Raw genomic sequence first — 15,836 nt, 5'->3', positions numbered from 1 at the left:
GCAAAGAGATGGACATAGTAGGCAATTAGGGAAGGTTCTTTGCCATAGTCTATGAGGAAAAGTTAAAAGTAGCAAAGAGTCAGTTTTGAAGTCCAATCAGCAAACAGAACCCAGCTCTAGGGTGGTCTTTGTGTGGCTTTTGGCTTCAGGTAGGAGATGAAGATCCAGGAAAGTCAGCTGTCAGATACAGAAAGGTCTAACACCAGAGAACTGTAGCCCAGAGATATGAAACCAGACATGAGATGGTTGAAAAGAAGCAGAAGGAAACTTGGTCATGGAGGAATTTAATCCTAAGCAAGGCAACAGAATGAGAAAAATACGAGGAAGTAAGACTGAGGCCAATTTCCTAGAACTGGGAGACAAAGGCTCAATTAACTAGGCCAAGGTTAGGAGAGGACCAGCAACAAAGGTGGCCTGACTATGAGCCTAAACACTAAGTTTGCATCACAGGTACAGGAACAAAAATGATCAGGCTGCCAGCACTAAAATTCTGTAGGAACAGAGTGGCCACAAAGTTTGTTACGTATAATCTCACTTCAGCAGTTGTAATACTTTAAGAATTATAGTTGTTTCTTATGGTGCAACTTCAGTTACACAAGCCAAAAATAAAATGCTATTACAATTGGTCAACATAATGAGTTTGCACCATCCCCATTACTCTCTAGCTTTTATGTGACACAAATTTTTTATTTTGCTCCTACTTCATGATTTTTAGTAAAGACCCATTAATGTAGTAAAAGTGAATAAATAAATAAGAAAGGGTAGGTGTAGCCAGAACAGGATGGACTTGAAAGATAAGGAATATATATCATACAAAACCTCAAATACAGAGGGGACGCTGGCCTCATTGCTGTAAAGCAACTCTTAATGTTGAACACTAAGTGATACGTTGATAGACCCCAAAAGCAAATGCAATAAAAAACAAAAATAGACAAATGAGACTTCATTATACTAAAAAGCTTCTGCATAGCAAAAGAAATAATCAACAGAGTCAATAGACAACCTATGGAATGGGAAAAATATTCACAAAGTGTGTATGTAACAAAGGATTAATATCCAGAATCTACAAAGAACTCAAAGAACTCAGCAAGAAAAAAAACCCAAACAACCCTATGAGGAAGTCGGCAAATGACATGAACAGGCATTTTTCAAAAGAAGATATGCAAATGGCCAAAAAAACATATGAAAAAATGTTCAACATTTCTAATCATCAGTGAAATGCAAATAAAATCACAATGAGATACCATCTTACTCTATTCAGAATGGCCTTTATTAAAAAGTCAAAAAATAATAGATATTGGCACAGATGTGTTGAAAAGGGAACTTATACACTGTTGATGGGAATGTAAATTGGTACAACTTCTATGGAGATCATCTGGAGATTTCTCAAAGAACTATAAGTAGATCCACCATTTGATCCTGCAATCCCACTACAGGGTCTCTACCCAGAAAAAAAGAAATCATTACATTAAAAAGATAGTTGTATGTTTTTCACAGCACAATTCACAATCACACAGATTTGGAATCAACCTAAGTTCCCATCAACAAATGAGTGGATAAAGAAAATGTGATTTATGTATATATATACCATGGAGTACTACTTAGTGATAAGAAAGAATGAAATAATGGCTTTTGCATAAAATTGAATGGAACTGGAGGCCATTATCCTAAGTGAAGTAACTCAGGAACAGAAAAATAAATGCCACATGTTCTCACCTACAAATGGAATCTAAATTATGGCTACACAAGGGCACACGGAGTGGTATAATGGACATGGGACACTCACAGTGGGGGAGGGCAGGAGGCGGGCAGGGATGAAAAATTACCTATGGGGTACAATGTACACTACTCAGGCTCCACCACTATACAATATATACATGTAATGGAATTCAACTTGTACCCCCTAAATCCATTAATTTTTAAAAAGAAAAAAATAGATTTATTGAGATATATTCACATACCATACAATTCACCCATTTAATTCAAAGTTTTATACAATTAAAAGTTTTTGTGTATATTTGCAGGTATGTGCAACCATCATCACAGCTGATTTTAGAACATTTGCATCACCTCAAGAAGAAATCCCATATTTTTTAGCTATCCCTCCTCTATCTTCCTGTCCCACCTCCTAGCCCTAAGTAATAACCAATCTACTGAATTTTTCTACAGATTTATTTATTCCTGTCTTTCATATGAATTAAATGATACAGTGTGTAGTTTTTTTGTGACAAGCTTCTTTCTGAGCATAATGCTTTCAAGGTTCACTCATGTTATAGCATGTGTCATTACTTAATTTTTTCTATAATATATATTTATTTTTTATTTCAATAGATTTATGGAGTACGAGTGCAGTTTTGTTACATGGATATATTGCATAGTGGTGAAATCTGGGCTTTTAGTGTACCCATCATCTGAATAGTGTACATTGTATCTATTAATATTAGGAAATTTTTCATCCCTCACTCCTTTCCCACCCTTTTGCCCTTCTGAGTCTCCAATGTCTATTATTCCACTTTGTATAATCATGAATACCCATAGCTTAGCTCTCATTTATAAGTGAGAATGTGGTATTTGATACTTTTTAATAATATATATTTCATTATATGGATATACTACATTTTATTTATCCATTTCTCAGATGATGAGCATTTGGGTCATTTCCACCTTTAGGCTACCTATTATGAATACTATTGCTATCATATAATCATTCAGGTACATGTTTCTTCATTGACATATGTTTTCATTGTTCTTGGGGATAGACCTAGGAATGGAATTTCTGGCTTATATGGTGTTATGGACTGTCTATTTATGTCTCCAAAATTTATATGTTGAAATCTAACCCCCAGTGTGAGGTGGAACCTATGGGAGGTAATGAGGGCATGAGGGTAGAGCCCTTATGAATGGAATTAGTGCCCTTATAAGAAGAGGCCAGAGAACTAGTCTTCCTTGTTTCTGCCATGTGAATATACAATGAGAAGCCAGAAATTTGCAACCCTGAAAAAGGCCCTTACCAGAACATAAACATGATGGCACACTGATCTCGGACTTCCAGACTCCAGAACTGTGAGAAATACTTTTCCGTTGTTTATAAGTCACTTAGTCTATGGTAATTTGTTATAGCAGCCTGAACTAAGACATATGGTAACTCTATGTCCAATCATTTGAGGAACTTCCAGACTGTTTTCCAAAATGATGGGACCATTTTACATTTCCACCAGCAGTGTATAAGTGCTTCAATTTCTTCACTTCCTTTTCAATACTCATTATCTGCCTTTCTGATTCTAGCCATATTAGTGTATATGAAGTGGTATCTTATTGTGGTTTTAATTTGCGTTTCCCTGATGATTAATGATGTCTCATGTGTTTTTAGGTACTTCCTGACCATTTGTATATGTTCTTTGGAGAAATGTCTATTTATATCCTTTACCCATTTTTAATTGGTTTATTTTTCTTATTAATATTGAGTTGTAAGAGTGATTTATGTATTCTGGATAAAATTTTCTTATCAGATATATGATTTGTAAATATTTTCTCTGATTCTGTGGTTTTTCTTTTTACTCTCTTAAGGGTGTCCTTTGAAGCACAAAAGTTTTTTTTTTTTTTTTTTTTTTGAGACAGAATCTCACTGTGTTGCCCGGGCTAGAGTGCCGTGGCGTCAGCCTAGCTCACAGAAACCTCAAACTCCTGGGCTCAAGCGATCCTTCTGCCTCAGCCTCCCGAGTGGCTGGGACTACAAGCACACGCCACCATGCCCGGCTAATTTTTTTCTATATATTTTTAGCTGTCTGATTAATTTCTTTCTATTTTTGGTAGAGACGGGGTCTCGCTCTTGCTCAGGCTGGTCTCGAACTCCTGAGCTCAAACGATCCGCCCGCCTCGGCCTCCCAGAGTGCTAGAATTACAGGCGTGAGCCACCGCACCCGGCCCACAAAAGTTTTTAATTTGATAAAGTCTAATTTAACTATTGTTTTCTTTTGATGCTTATGGTTTTGGTATTACATCTAAAAATCCTTTGTCAAATCCAAGGTCATGAGTTTTACCCCTACATTTTCTTCTAAGAGTTGTATAGTTATTGCTCTTACATTTAGACTTTTCATCTATTTTTAGTTAATGTTTGTATATGGTGTGAAATAAGGGTCCATCTTTATTCTTTTGCATGTGTCTATCCAATTCTCCTGGAACATTTGTTAAAAATACCATGCTTTTTGCATTGAATGATCTTGGTACCCTTGTCAAAATCAGTTGAATGGATTTATTTCTGTAATCTCAGTTTTAGTCCACTGAGTAATAGCCTATTCTTGTGCCAGTACTACACTATCTTGATTACTATTGGTCTTTAGTAAGTTTTGAAAGTGGGAAGTGTGAGTCCTACTGCTTTATTTTTTTTTTCAGGATTGTTTTAGCTATTCTGGGCCCCTTGCAATTCCATATGAATTTTAGAATCAGTTTATCAGTTTACACAAAATAGTTAACTGGGATTCTGGCAGGGATTGAGTCAAATCTGTAGATCAGTTTGGGGAGTATTGCCATCTTAACAATATAAAGTCTTCTGATCTGTGAACATGGGATTATTTTCTTGAATTTTTGTCATTTGGGTTTATTTATTTATTTAATAGATTTAGGGTTACAAGTGCAGTTTTGTTATATGGATATATTGCATAGTGGTAAAGTCTAGGCTTTTTGTGTAATCGTCACCTGATTAGTCTCCAATGTCCATTATACTACTCTGTGTGCACTTGTGTAGCCATAATTTAGCTCCCACTCATAGGTGAGAACATGTGGCATTTATTTTTCTATTCCTGAGTTACTTCACTTAGGATAGTGGCCTCTAGTTCCATCCAAGTTGCTGCAAAAGCCATTATTTCATTCTTTCTTATCACTGAGTAGTACTCCATGGTGTATGTACACCACATTTTCTTTATTCACTCATTTGTTGATGGGAACTTAGGTTGATTCCATATCTTTGTGATTGTGAATTGTGCTGAGATAAACATACAAGTGCAGGTATCTTTTTGATATAATGATTTTTTCCTTATCTTCAGAACATTAATTTCTTTCAACAATATATTGGAGTTTTAGAGCATAAATTTTACAATTCTTTTGTAAAATTTATTCTTCAGCATTTTGTTCCTTTTGATGCTGCTGTGAATGGAATTCCTTATTTAACTTCATTTTTGGATTGATCATTGCAAGTATATAAAGTTACAATTTTTGTATCTTGATCTTGTATTCTGCAACCTTGATGAACTCATTTATTAGTTTTAATAATTATTTAGTGAATTCTTTATCATTTTCTTTATATGATATCATATCATCTACAAATAGATATAATTTTACTTCTTCCTTTCTAATCTTGAATTTCTTTTTTGGCCTAATTGCCTTGACTAGAATTGCCAATACAATGTTGAATGAAAGCAGTACGAGTGTAAATCTTTTTCTTGTTCCTGATTTTAGGGGAAAAACATCTAGTTCTTCACCATAAATCGTGATTTTACCTGTGGGTTTTTCCTAGATGTCCTTCAAAGGTTGAGGAACTTTCCTTCTATTCCTAGTTTGTTGAGTGTTTTTATTATGAGAGGGTGTTAGATTTTGTCAACTGTTTTTCTGTATCTATTTAGATGATCGTGTGATTTTTTTCTTTTTGTATTTTATTCATAGATATGTGTTACACAATTTTATTTTTTATTTTATTTATTTTTTTATTTCAGCATATTATGGGGGTACAAATGTTTAGATTATGTATATTGCCCTTGCCCCACCCGAGTCAAAGCTTCAAGCGTGTCCATCCCTGAGACAGTGAGCACCGTATCCATTAGGTGTGTATATACCCATCCCCACCTCCCCTCTCCCACCTGCCAGATTTTTGAATGTTAAACAAGCCTTGTATCCCTGTAATAAATAACACTTGGTCATGATGTATAATTGTTTTTTATATGTGGCTAAATTTAGCTTGTTAGTATTTTGTTAAGGATTCATAAGAGATGCTAGTTTTTAGTTTTCATTTCTTGTGATGTTTTTGGTTTTGTATTAGAATAATACTGACTCATAGAATGATTTGGGAAATGTTCCCTTCTCTTCTATTTTTTGAAAGAATTTTTGAAGAATTGTTATTAATTGTTCTTTGAATGTTTGGTAAAATTCAGCAGTGAAATTGTCTAGGACTGGACTTTTGGTTTGGGGTAGTTTTTTTCCTTACTGATGCAATCTCTTTACTTGTTATAGGTGTATTCAGATTGTCTATTTCTTTTTGAGTCAGTTTTGGTACGTTGTATTTCCAGAAATTTCCCCATTTCATCTAAGTTATCGAATTTTTCAGTGTAGAATTTTAATAATGTTCCATCATTATCTTTTTATTTCTGTAAGATTGGTAGTAATTTGCTCTGTTCCATTTCTGATTCTAGTAATTTAATTCTTCTCTCTTTTTTCCTTAGTTAAATGAGCTAAAGGTGTGTCAATTTTGTTGGTCTTTTTGAAGAATCAGCGTTTGATTTTATTTTCTCTATTCTTTTTCTTTTCTCTGTTTCATTGACTTCAACTCTAATCTTTATTATTTCAGTCCCTCTGCTTGCTTTAGGTTTAAGTTGCTCTTCTTTTTCAGTATCTGAATGTGAAAGATTAGATTATTGATCTGAGATTTTTCTTCTTTCTTAATGTAAGCTTATATGGCTTTAAATTTACCTCTAAACCCTGTTTTAGCTGTGTCCCATAAGTTTTGCTATGTCGTGTCTTGATATTTTAAAATTCATTTGTTGACCCATTGCTTACTTAGAGGGGTATTATTTAATTTCCACAATCTTATTGATTTCCCCAATTATTTTTCTGTTACTGATTTCTAATTTTTGTCCATTGTGATTGGAGAGCATATGTTCTATACTTTTATCCTTTTAAACTTATGGAGTTTGTTTTATAGCTTAGGTTATTGTCTATCCTGGGAAATCTTCCATGTGTTCTTAAGTAGAAGGCATATTCTGTTTTTATATTCATAGATGTGTTCTGTAGATGTTGGTTTATAATGTTGTTGTTTATAATGTTGTCTTTCCTTGTTGATCTTCTACCTAGTTGTTCTATGCATTACTGCAAGTGGGGTATTGATGTGTTAAAATATTACTGTTGAGTTTTTTATTTCTCTCTTCATTTCTATCAGTTTTTTCCTTAGGTATTTGGGTGCTCTGTTATTTGATGCATATATGCTTATAATGGTTATAAATTCCTGATGGATTGACCTTTTTTTCATTCCAAAATAATTTTCTTTATCTCTAGTAACATGTTTTGCTTTATCTGATTTTTTTATCTGATTTTTTTTTTGTCTAATGTTAATATAGCCACTCTAGCTTTCTAGCAAATATTAACAGAGCTGAAGGGAGAATAGACAGTAATACAATAATACTAGGGGACTTTAATATCCCACTTTCAACAATGGATAGAGCATCCAGACAGAATTTCAATAAGAAAACATTGGACTTGATCAACACTTTAGATCAAATGAACCTGACAGACACGTACAGAACATTCCTTCCAACAGCAGCAGAATACACATTCTTCTCAAGTGAACATGGAACATTTTCCAAGATAGATCATATGTTAGGCCACAATAGAAGAAGTGAATTCCTAATTGGAATGTGTTCAAGAGAGAATGGGAGGAGAAAAATTACAAACAGTGAATAGATGCAACTACTACAAGGAGATGAGAGAGAAGTCAACTAGATATCTGGGGAAAGAAGTGTTCTGACAGATGAAATAGATATTGTAAAGACTCTAAGACAACAGGGAGTGTGTCTTGTTTGAGGAACAACAGGGAAGCTACAGCTGGAGCAGAATGAGTAAGGAATATAACAGGCAGAGAGAATGAAGGACTGTGAAGGATGATCATCTGGAGTTCCCTTTTGACACAAGATACATGTAGGTAGAAGGCCTAGGGGTGTGAAGTCTTAGGCCAGGAACACTGGTTCAAATGATGCCTTATATTTGACATGGAAATATATATCACATATAACTGTAAAAGAGATTTCTGTCAAAAGAGAGCAAAGAAATGGGGTAATGGCAGGTAGGAGAATTGGAGTCAAGAGTATGTACATATAAAAAGGATGTATATATATTTATAATGATAATGTGTATGTAGATACATAGAGATAGGTAATAAATAAGAGATGAGTGTATCCTGATAGAAATGATACAGTAGCAAGCACAATATTGATGATGTTAGAGATAAGGATGGCAATGTCATTGAGTTGGTGTGAAAGAAAGAGATCTAGTGGAAAAGAAGAAGGATAAATTTCAGAGGGGAGTCTAGAAATTTTATGTATAATATCAACAGGAGAGCCATGTATACATAGGCAGGTATAGGTAGGTGAAGTGATGTGGTGGTAGGAGTCTGTGGAAGTTTTCTTCCAGTGGCTACAATTTTCTAGTAAAAATAGGAATCAAGAGAAGAGTTGGGATGGGGAGGTGGTGTAGGGAGTTTGAAGAGAGAGAAGGTATGAAATAGTAACTAAGAATAGTCAGAAAGTTAAGGGACGGGAGACCTAAAGAGTGATCATCTTGTAACCTTAAGGGTCCAATTGAAGTTCATGGTCATGAATTTAAACTGAAATTAGTCATGTATTTATGTCTTTTCCTCCAGTCAGATTCATCTGTGTGGGCTCAGGCTTGTTGAGTTGTAGCTGGATTTATCCAGGGTTCTGATTTTGCTAAGGAAGCAATACAAAGTAAAAAGGCAGGATAATGGAGGGTATATATAAAGGAATGATTATAGACACTGAACACGTCTTTTAAGCTAGGAAAGGAAAAGAGAGAAGAGAATAAGGGAATAAGAGATAGTGAAAATCTGATGAGATCAGTGGATTAGAGATTCTGGTAAAGTTGAAAGAAAGTGGGGTCCAAAGGGTATGAACTGAAAAGAGAGGAGGTGATGATCAGAAAGAAGGATGTTTGAAATTGAGGTTATGGAGGGGTTTCTATAACTGCAATGAGAAGGTCTAGGGTATGGCCATGTGAGTGAGCAGCTGAGGTGGAGTTGAGGACAATGTCATGGAGGAGAAATGTTTAAGGAACCGAAGGGGCCAGTTTGTCAGAATGATCATTCTTTTTTTCTTTAATTTCAGAATAATACAGGGGTACAAACACTTTGGTTACATATGTTTCCTTTGCACAGCCCAAGTCAGAGCTACAACGGAGCCCATCCCCTAGGCAGTGCACGCTGCACCCATTAGGTGTGAATTTACCCATCCCCTCCTCCTGCCTCCCTGACACCTGATGAATATTACTTCCATATGTGTACATAAGTGTTGATCAATTAATACCAATTTAATGGTAAGTACATGTGGTGTTTGTTTATCCATTATTGTGATATCCATTCTTTATCCATTCATTTCGAAGAATGGGCTCCAGCTCCATCCAGGATAATACAAGAGGTATTAATTCACCATTTTTATGGCTGAGTAGTACTCCATGGTATACATATACCACATTTTATTAATCTACTCATGTATTGATGGGCACTTGGGTTGTTTCTACATCTTTGCAATTGTGAATTGTGCTGTTATAAACATTTGAGTGCAGATACCCTCATATTGTCATCTGATCTTTGACAAAGCAGACAAAAACATACACTGGGGAAAAGAATCCCTATTCAATAAACGGTGCTGGGAAAATTGCATAGCCACATGTAGAAGACTGAGGCAGGATCTGCCCCTCTCACCTCTCACCAAAATCAACTCATGATGGATAACAGACTTAAACTAAGGCATGAAACCATAAGAATTCTAGAAGAAAATATTGGAAAACTCTTACAGACATCAGCCTAGGAAAAGAATTTATGAAGAAGACCGCCAAAAGCAATCACAGCAATGACAAAAATAAATAAATGGGACCTGATCAGATTAAAAAGCTTCTGCACAGCCAAGGAAACAATCATTAGAGTAAACAGACAACCTACAGAATGGGAGAATGATCATTCTTGAACTCATCAAGAATTAAGACAGGAAAACTACTGTTAAGAATGACTGTGTTCTAGGAGCTAAAATCTTTGAGAAATTAGAGGGGACTAGTTGAAGTTTGATACATGACAACAATGATGAAGGCTAGTTGATGAGACAAGCTGTCAAAAGCTGGGATTTTTAGGGAGGTGGGAGGGGAATGGTATGAAGGCAGCAATGAGAAGGAAAGAAGTCACTCATCTGACTTTTAGGCTCTGTGGTACGATGGTGGTGGGAAAGAAAAATCATCTGCTCCTTGTGAGTGGGCTGCAGGAGACACAGAGTCCTCAGGGAAGAACGTGTTTTCTGCTGGAACAAGACAATTGAAGGGGCCATTCAGAGATGAGGTTGGGGATATAGAGGAATTACTAAGGGTTCATTGTGTTATAGTAGTGGGGGAGGGGTGAGAGAAGAGAACTAAAGAGGGGATGTGGACAAAACTTTATGGAGGTTAGAATGTGGGAGTTGAGAGGTGTCTTGGGGATCTTGCAGTGGGTACTGGCACAAATGGAGAAAAATGTCATCATTAGATGAGTTCCAATAAATTCAAGGCAGGTAGGGGTGGCATGATTTTGAAATTTGGGCTGGGGATGCGTGGGTGTTTGGGGCTTCTTGTCAGCCCCAAGTGATGGGGGGGAACGTGGTCTTAGACCTGGAGCACTGGTTCAAACAATGCTTCATTTTTCTCCTGGAAACAGAAATCTCATAGATCGTTACAGATGGGCAAATGAGCTAGAAGGCTATATCACATTCAGGATAGTACTACCTGTGGGGAAGTGGGAAGTGGAATGAAAATGGGGCGAGGGTCAAGGAAATCTCAATTTTTCTGTAATGTTTTCATTCCTTAAAAAAACAGACAAAGTAAATATTTCTAAATGTGAACAACGCTGAAATCTGAGTGGTGGAAACACTGGCATTTATTATATTTAATGCTGGGACCTTGTAGGTACTCAATGAATATTGTTTGTTGCGTGAGTGTGCCCTTCTGTTTGAAAAGTTTCCCCAACAGACATACAAAACTCTCAAATTAACACAAAATGCTACAAGAGCATAGAAAAGGGAATGGATGAGCTGGGGAAGGCTTGAGAAATCATTGTGAACAGGGTAATTTCTGATCTATGTAGATCTATACCAAAAGACATGAGCCATACGGAAAATATGGGGTGCAATCTAAAGACAGAGTTCTACTTCCATTTTACCTTAATGCTAAGGTTCTGGGTGAATATCCAGAAAATGAGGCTGAACATTTAGTTCTTCCAAGTAACTATCGGATTTTCACTTTTCTCCCACAATAGACACTAGGTGGCGCTGCTGTCCAAAAATTGTGCTCTATCTTGTCTATTACTATTAATACAATTTACAGACATGTATTTATTCAGTGTCTCCTGTGGACCAAGTGGACCAAGCAAAAGTGCTAGGGATTGGAGATATAAAGATGAATAATCTCAGTATATTCTCCTGTGATCATTCTAAACTCACTGCTAAAGTGTTCAGTGACCGAGAGAGTAAAAAAATGTGACTTTTATATAGGAGAGCACTGCCTACTGTCACAGAACTGTCCAGCTGTGGGGGTGAATAACTCTGAGCCATTCACCTTCACCATGACCTGGCCAAGGATTAGAACAGACAACACCGAACCCCGCTTCCAAGCCACTGTTCGGTCATCACAGCGTGCTTAGGCCCCAATGGCTATACAAAGCCGAAGGAGGCTGAATACGGCTCATTCGGCTTGGACCGCAGAGTTCCAGACGTTCAAAGCCAACTGGGAAAAACCTGTTTATTGCGGAGGCCCCTGTTACTGTGAAGAAGCGAATGTACTTGGGATGAAGGGAATGCGGATTCCCAGGACTAAAGCGGTGGGAGAGGTTGGGGATGTGGGTCTGGGGAAGTGGGGTGTGCTCTGACGTCTTCCAGCCCCTGTTGCAGGGGTGAGGTCCTACGAAGAGGGGAGAGAGTGGACGCAGGCCTGTAAGGCTGAAGTGGAGGGAGGGTCGGGAGGCGAGCCCGGGCTCCCTTGGCCAATCAGAGAGGCCGGGCGGGGTCTGGGGCGGGGCCTGCTGCGGGGCTTATAACCGCAGGGCTCTGCGCGGGAACGCTAACCTGGTCCGGAGCGAGCGGCGGATTCAGCTCGGCCCACGACGTTTCGCGAGTCTTCAAGCCTTCAGGTGAGGCCGTGCGGCCCGCGGGAGTCAGAGGCGACGGGGGCGGGAGGACGCAGGGGGGCTGCAGAGTGGAGAATGTCGCGCCTTCGGGAGCCGGAGGGGCCGGGGTTGGGGCTGACGTCTCGCTTCTGCGCCGCCTGGCGTGTCCGCGCCTTTGTCTTCCCGGGGCGCCGCCTTCTGCGCGCCACGCCGAGCCCTCCCGGGGTCGGTCCCCAAAAGGAAGGCCCGAGGGGCCGGACACCCAAAACGGCCAGTCCGCGGTAGGTGCCGGTTGGAGGCTGAGAGGACAAGGAGGAGTTTGTGGGGGCCGCCCGGAATGGGCCCTGTGGGGCTGGCCCCTCGCTCCCTCCCCTCCCCTCACGTGGCCGTTAGGCTGGGCCCCGACAACAGTAATAGTTATTTTAAAAAGTACGCAAACTGCTCGTGACGAACTGGTCTGTGCGCCTGGCCCTGATATCATTTGTTAGTTCCAGTTTCCCAGCTTTGAGATTGTACGTCTGATCTCTTGTCAAAGGAGGGTCTTAGGGTAACCTAGACTGAACCGAGGCGCGTTCGGGACCTCTGGCTGCTTGGGGGCCTCTCCATTGTACTCCGGGCACCGGACGTGCCTTACTCCACCAGGGTAGGGCTAGGAACGCGCGTGAGAGCTCTGCTTTCCTGCTTTTGGGGTCTCCTATTGTCTCTTCTGGACAAACCCGGGATGTTCACAGGGCACCAGGCAATTCATCATGTCCATGTCCATGCACCTGAGCCTCATCTCCTTGCCTCTCCCTTTGCAGAGAAAACATGGTGAAATAGGACACAACTCGATTTGTCTCATGCTACTGAAGTCCTGGGTCTGATCCCAATTAGCTGTCCTTTCTTACAGCATTTACAAAGCAGTGCCACAAGGAGCTATTATGAGATGTGTAATTAGTTATGACCGACCAAATCCCCTTCCTCTCTCATTGTAGTGTCTTAGTGTACTGTCTTTGAGCATTTAAAATGGAAAGAAATTAGTACAACTTATGCTACCCTTTTTTGTGTGCTACTCCCCATCCCTCAAGAAAAATGCCAAAAAAAGAAGTGAGTAGAAAGTGAAGATGCTCGAATAGTGCTATCTTTTCTTACAGAATCATTAAATCATTAACTGGTCAAATCCAAAATTTTGTTTTCTTTTCTATCCTTAGCTGCTCTTGTGCTTCTCTCACCTCCATTTTACCTTTGCTGTGATTTTTTTTTTAAAGAGTCGGACATATTGGCTCCGGGTTTCTAGAGCATCTTGGTTTCTGGTGCATTCGGATCTAATGGCATTTACAGTACTGCCTATCAGAAATGGTGTAACGATATGGTATTAATGTATTCTAAAAAAAACATAACTTCTCTAAGATTTGTTGCTGTTTTCCGGTTGAAAATTAGCAGGTAAAATAAATATTGCTATTAAATGTGAGAATTTTTAGCTATGACCCCTTCCTATGATAATAGTTCTGCCAGTTAAATTTTCTTTTTCAGTCCTTCTCTTAGTCAAGATGAGTGATAAGCCAGACTTGTCGGAAGTGGAGAAGTTTGACAGATCAAAACTGAAGAAAACTAATACCGAAGAAAAAAATACTCTCCCCTCTAAGGAAAGTAAGTCACTGGGTGGGGGAGGTTTCTGGTGGAGACAAACAATGGGGAAAATTGATAGATTCAGTAAATAAACTCTTGTAAATTTTACCACAATGTAAACAATAATTAAAGAACCATTGCATTTAATGCAACAGTTAGAAATATCAAATAGTCATTTTCTTACTTGAGATATATAAGTGGTACTCACACAATAGGTCTTAGTAACAATGGGGGAATAAACTAGGTTCTTGTTGGAAAATTACTAAAAACCACCTTGGAACCAATCTTGGAATGTTGGATGTAGCACCAGAAAAATCTTAGTTTTGTCCACTTTATGTTTATTAGACATTTTTCTGCACCCAACAATTTGGGGCATTGGTCTCATCCCTAAAGAACCATGAAAATTTTGCGCTTTTGGCCTTTGCTACCTGACTACAAGATAAGGTGAAAGAACAAGTTTAGATCTAGGGTATACTCAGGCTCCCAAACTCAAGGGATCAGTTTTGCCCTCCAGAATTACAGTCTGCTGGAGAAACTCTAAGTGTATTTGCAAAAGATGAGGGGCACTTTTTGTCATGTCAGCTTTGAGAGTTCCAAAGTTAGTCAAAATTGTCTGAAAAGTTATAACTTCCTAGTTGTATAAGGCTAGAGAAATCTGGAGAAAATGCTTCACTTTTTTCTAAGTCCTCTAATAATCTGTGAAAAAAATGGCAATAGTGTACATCTACCTCTCAAATGAAAAAAGAAAAAAACACCACAGTTGATGTAGATCCTAATGAATGTTCAGGTGGTTGCACATACTCACACATGTACATACCCCACTGTGAGAATTTGTGGTTAGTGCCCTGGCATTCTAAATTTAAAACATGTATGACAGACTTCAATGATTTAGCAAAGAGTTCTTTTGGAAGAAACTGAAGTTAATCTTAGGAAAATACCCTCTTAATGATTTTTTGTGTTTGTTTTCCCCAGCTATCCAGCAGGAGAAAGAGTCTGTTCAAACGTCATAAAATGGGGATCTTCTCCCTAGAGCGAATTTCAACATTGCCTGAGAGTCTTGGTTTTAGCCTTGTTTTTTGTAAACTATGTGTTTGTAGAGATTTTAGGCAACTTGTGATGTCTTCTCACCTATACTCCTTGGCTAATAAGTCAGGAGTAACCAATTTTCCCTTAAGTTCATTTTAAAACTTCCCATTGGTGTATAAATTCCAGGTGGCAGATGCTGTCAGTCTCACCATTGATGGCCTTTGTGTGTGTAGTCCTTGTCCCACCTACAGGATGAGCCAATTTTAACCTTCTACAATGGGTGCCTCCATTGCTTCATAATCTTCATGAAGTTTCATGTTTTTGTAGCTTCTCACAGTTTATTTTCATTTCTAATGTAGCAATAAAATATGAATATGAGGTGCATTGAGACTCCTATGGTTCATTCTTGGTGGTCTTCTAAGGAATGAAAAGTACACAAGGGTACACTTTTCAGCCAAACAAAATAGTTGAAGGAAAACTGTTTTAGCAGATTGTTCACGTGGGAAATGCTTACTTCTGTTCAGATCCAGTAGGTCCTGACTTGGGGATGCTAGGTACTTTTCCCCTAGAGTTGGAATCATAGAGTTAGAGAACCTTGGGAGAGGTGGTCATTTGGACTAACCCCTTTAACACAGAGATGAAGAAATGAAAACGCAGAGTCTGAGGTGATTTACTCAATGTGAATAAGGGCTGGAATTCAAGCTGGGCTCTCTTGCCTTCTGAAAAGTATTTTTCAATTTAATGGGAGGGGACACCTAAGGTTGGGGTTGGATTGGGAAGCAGGTAGGAGGCATTTGTTAACACACACTGGACTAAGCACATCACATTTTCTATTGAACATAAACTCAGATATCAAATACCTGTTAATTACCAGTAGCATGGAACCTCTGGTTTGGTTCTTGTACCGAACAGAATTTGCTGTCTTAATGAACCAAGCATTTTTGGTGTTCATGGTGAGCATAAATGCTATGGAGTAGATTGTGCCCCCCATGCATATGGTGAAGCCCTAACCCCCAGGGTGGTTGTATCTGAAGATAGGGTCTTTAGGAGGTAATTAAGGTTAAATGAGGTCATAAGGGTCAGGCTC

General features: G+C 38.5%; 1 protein-coding gene across 1 annotated transcript; it reads left to right on the top strand.

The window, feature by feature from the left end:
• Nucleotides 1-12,043: 12,043 nt before the first annotated feature.
• TMSB15A (thymosin beta 15a) lies at nt 12,044-15,124 on the top strand. The gene is made up of 3 exons (XM_012645436.1): nt 12,044-12,139; nt 13,628-13,744; nt 14,696-15,124. Exons 2-3 carry the CDS (start codon nt 13,645-13,647, stop codon nt 14,731-14,733), a joined length of 138 nt encoding a protein of 45 aa, XP_012500890.1. The 5' UTR covers nt 12,044-12,139; nt 13,628-13,644; the 3' UTR covers nt 14,734-15,124.
• Nucleotides 15,125-15,836: the final 712 nt, after the last annotated feature.

Source organism: Propithecus coquereli, unplaced genomic scaffold (genome assembly GCF_000956105.1).
Source record: "Propithecus coquereli isolate 6110/MARCELLA unplaced genomic scaffold, Pcoq_1.0 Scaffold104, whole genome shotgun sequence".
Lineage (NCBI taxonomy): Eukaryota > Metazoa > Chordata > Mammalia > Primates > Indriidae > Propithecus > Propithecus coquereli.
This window is presented reverse-complemented; position numbering and strand designations above follow the sequence as displayed.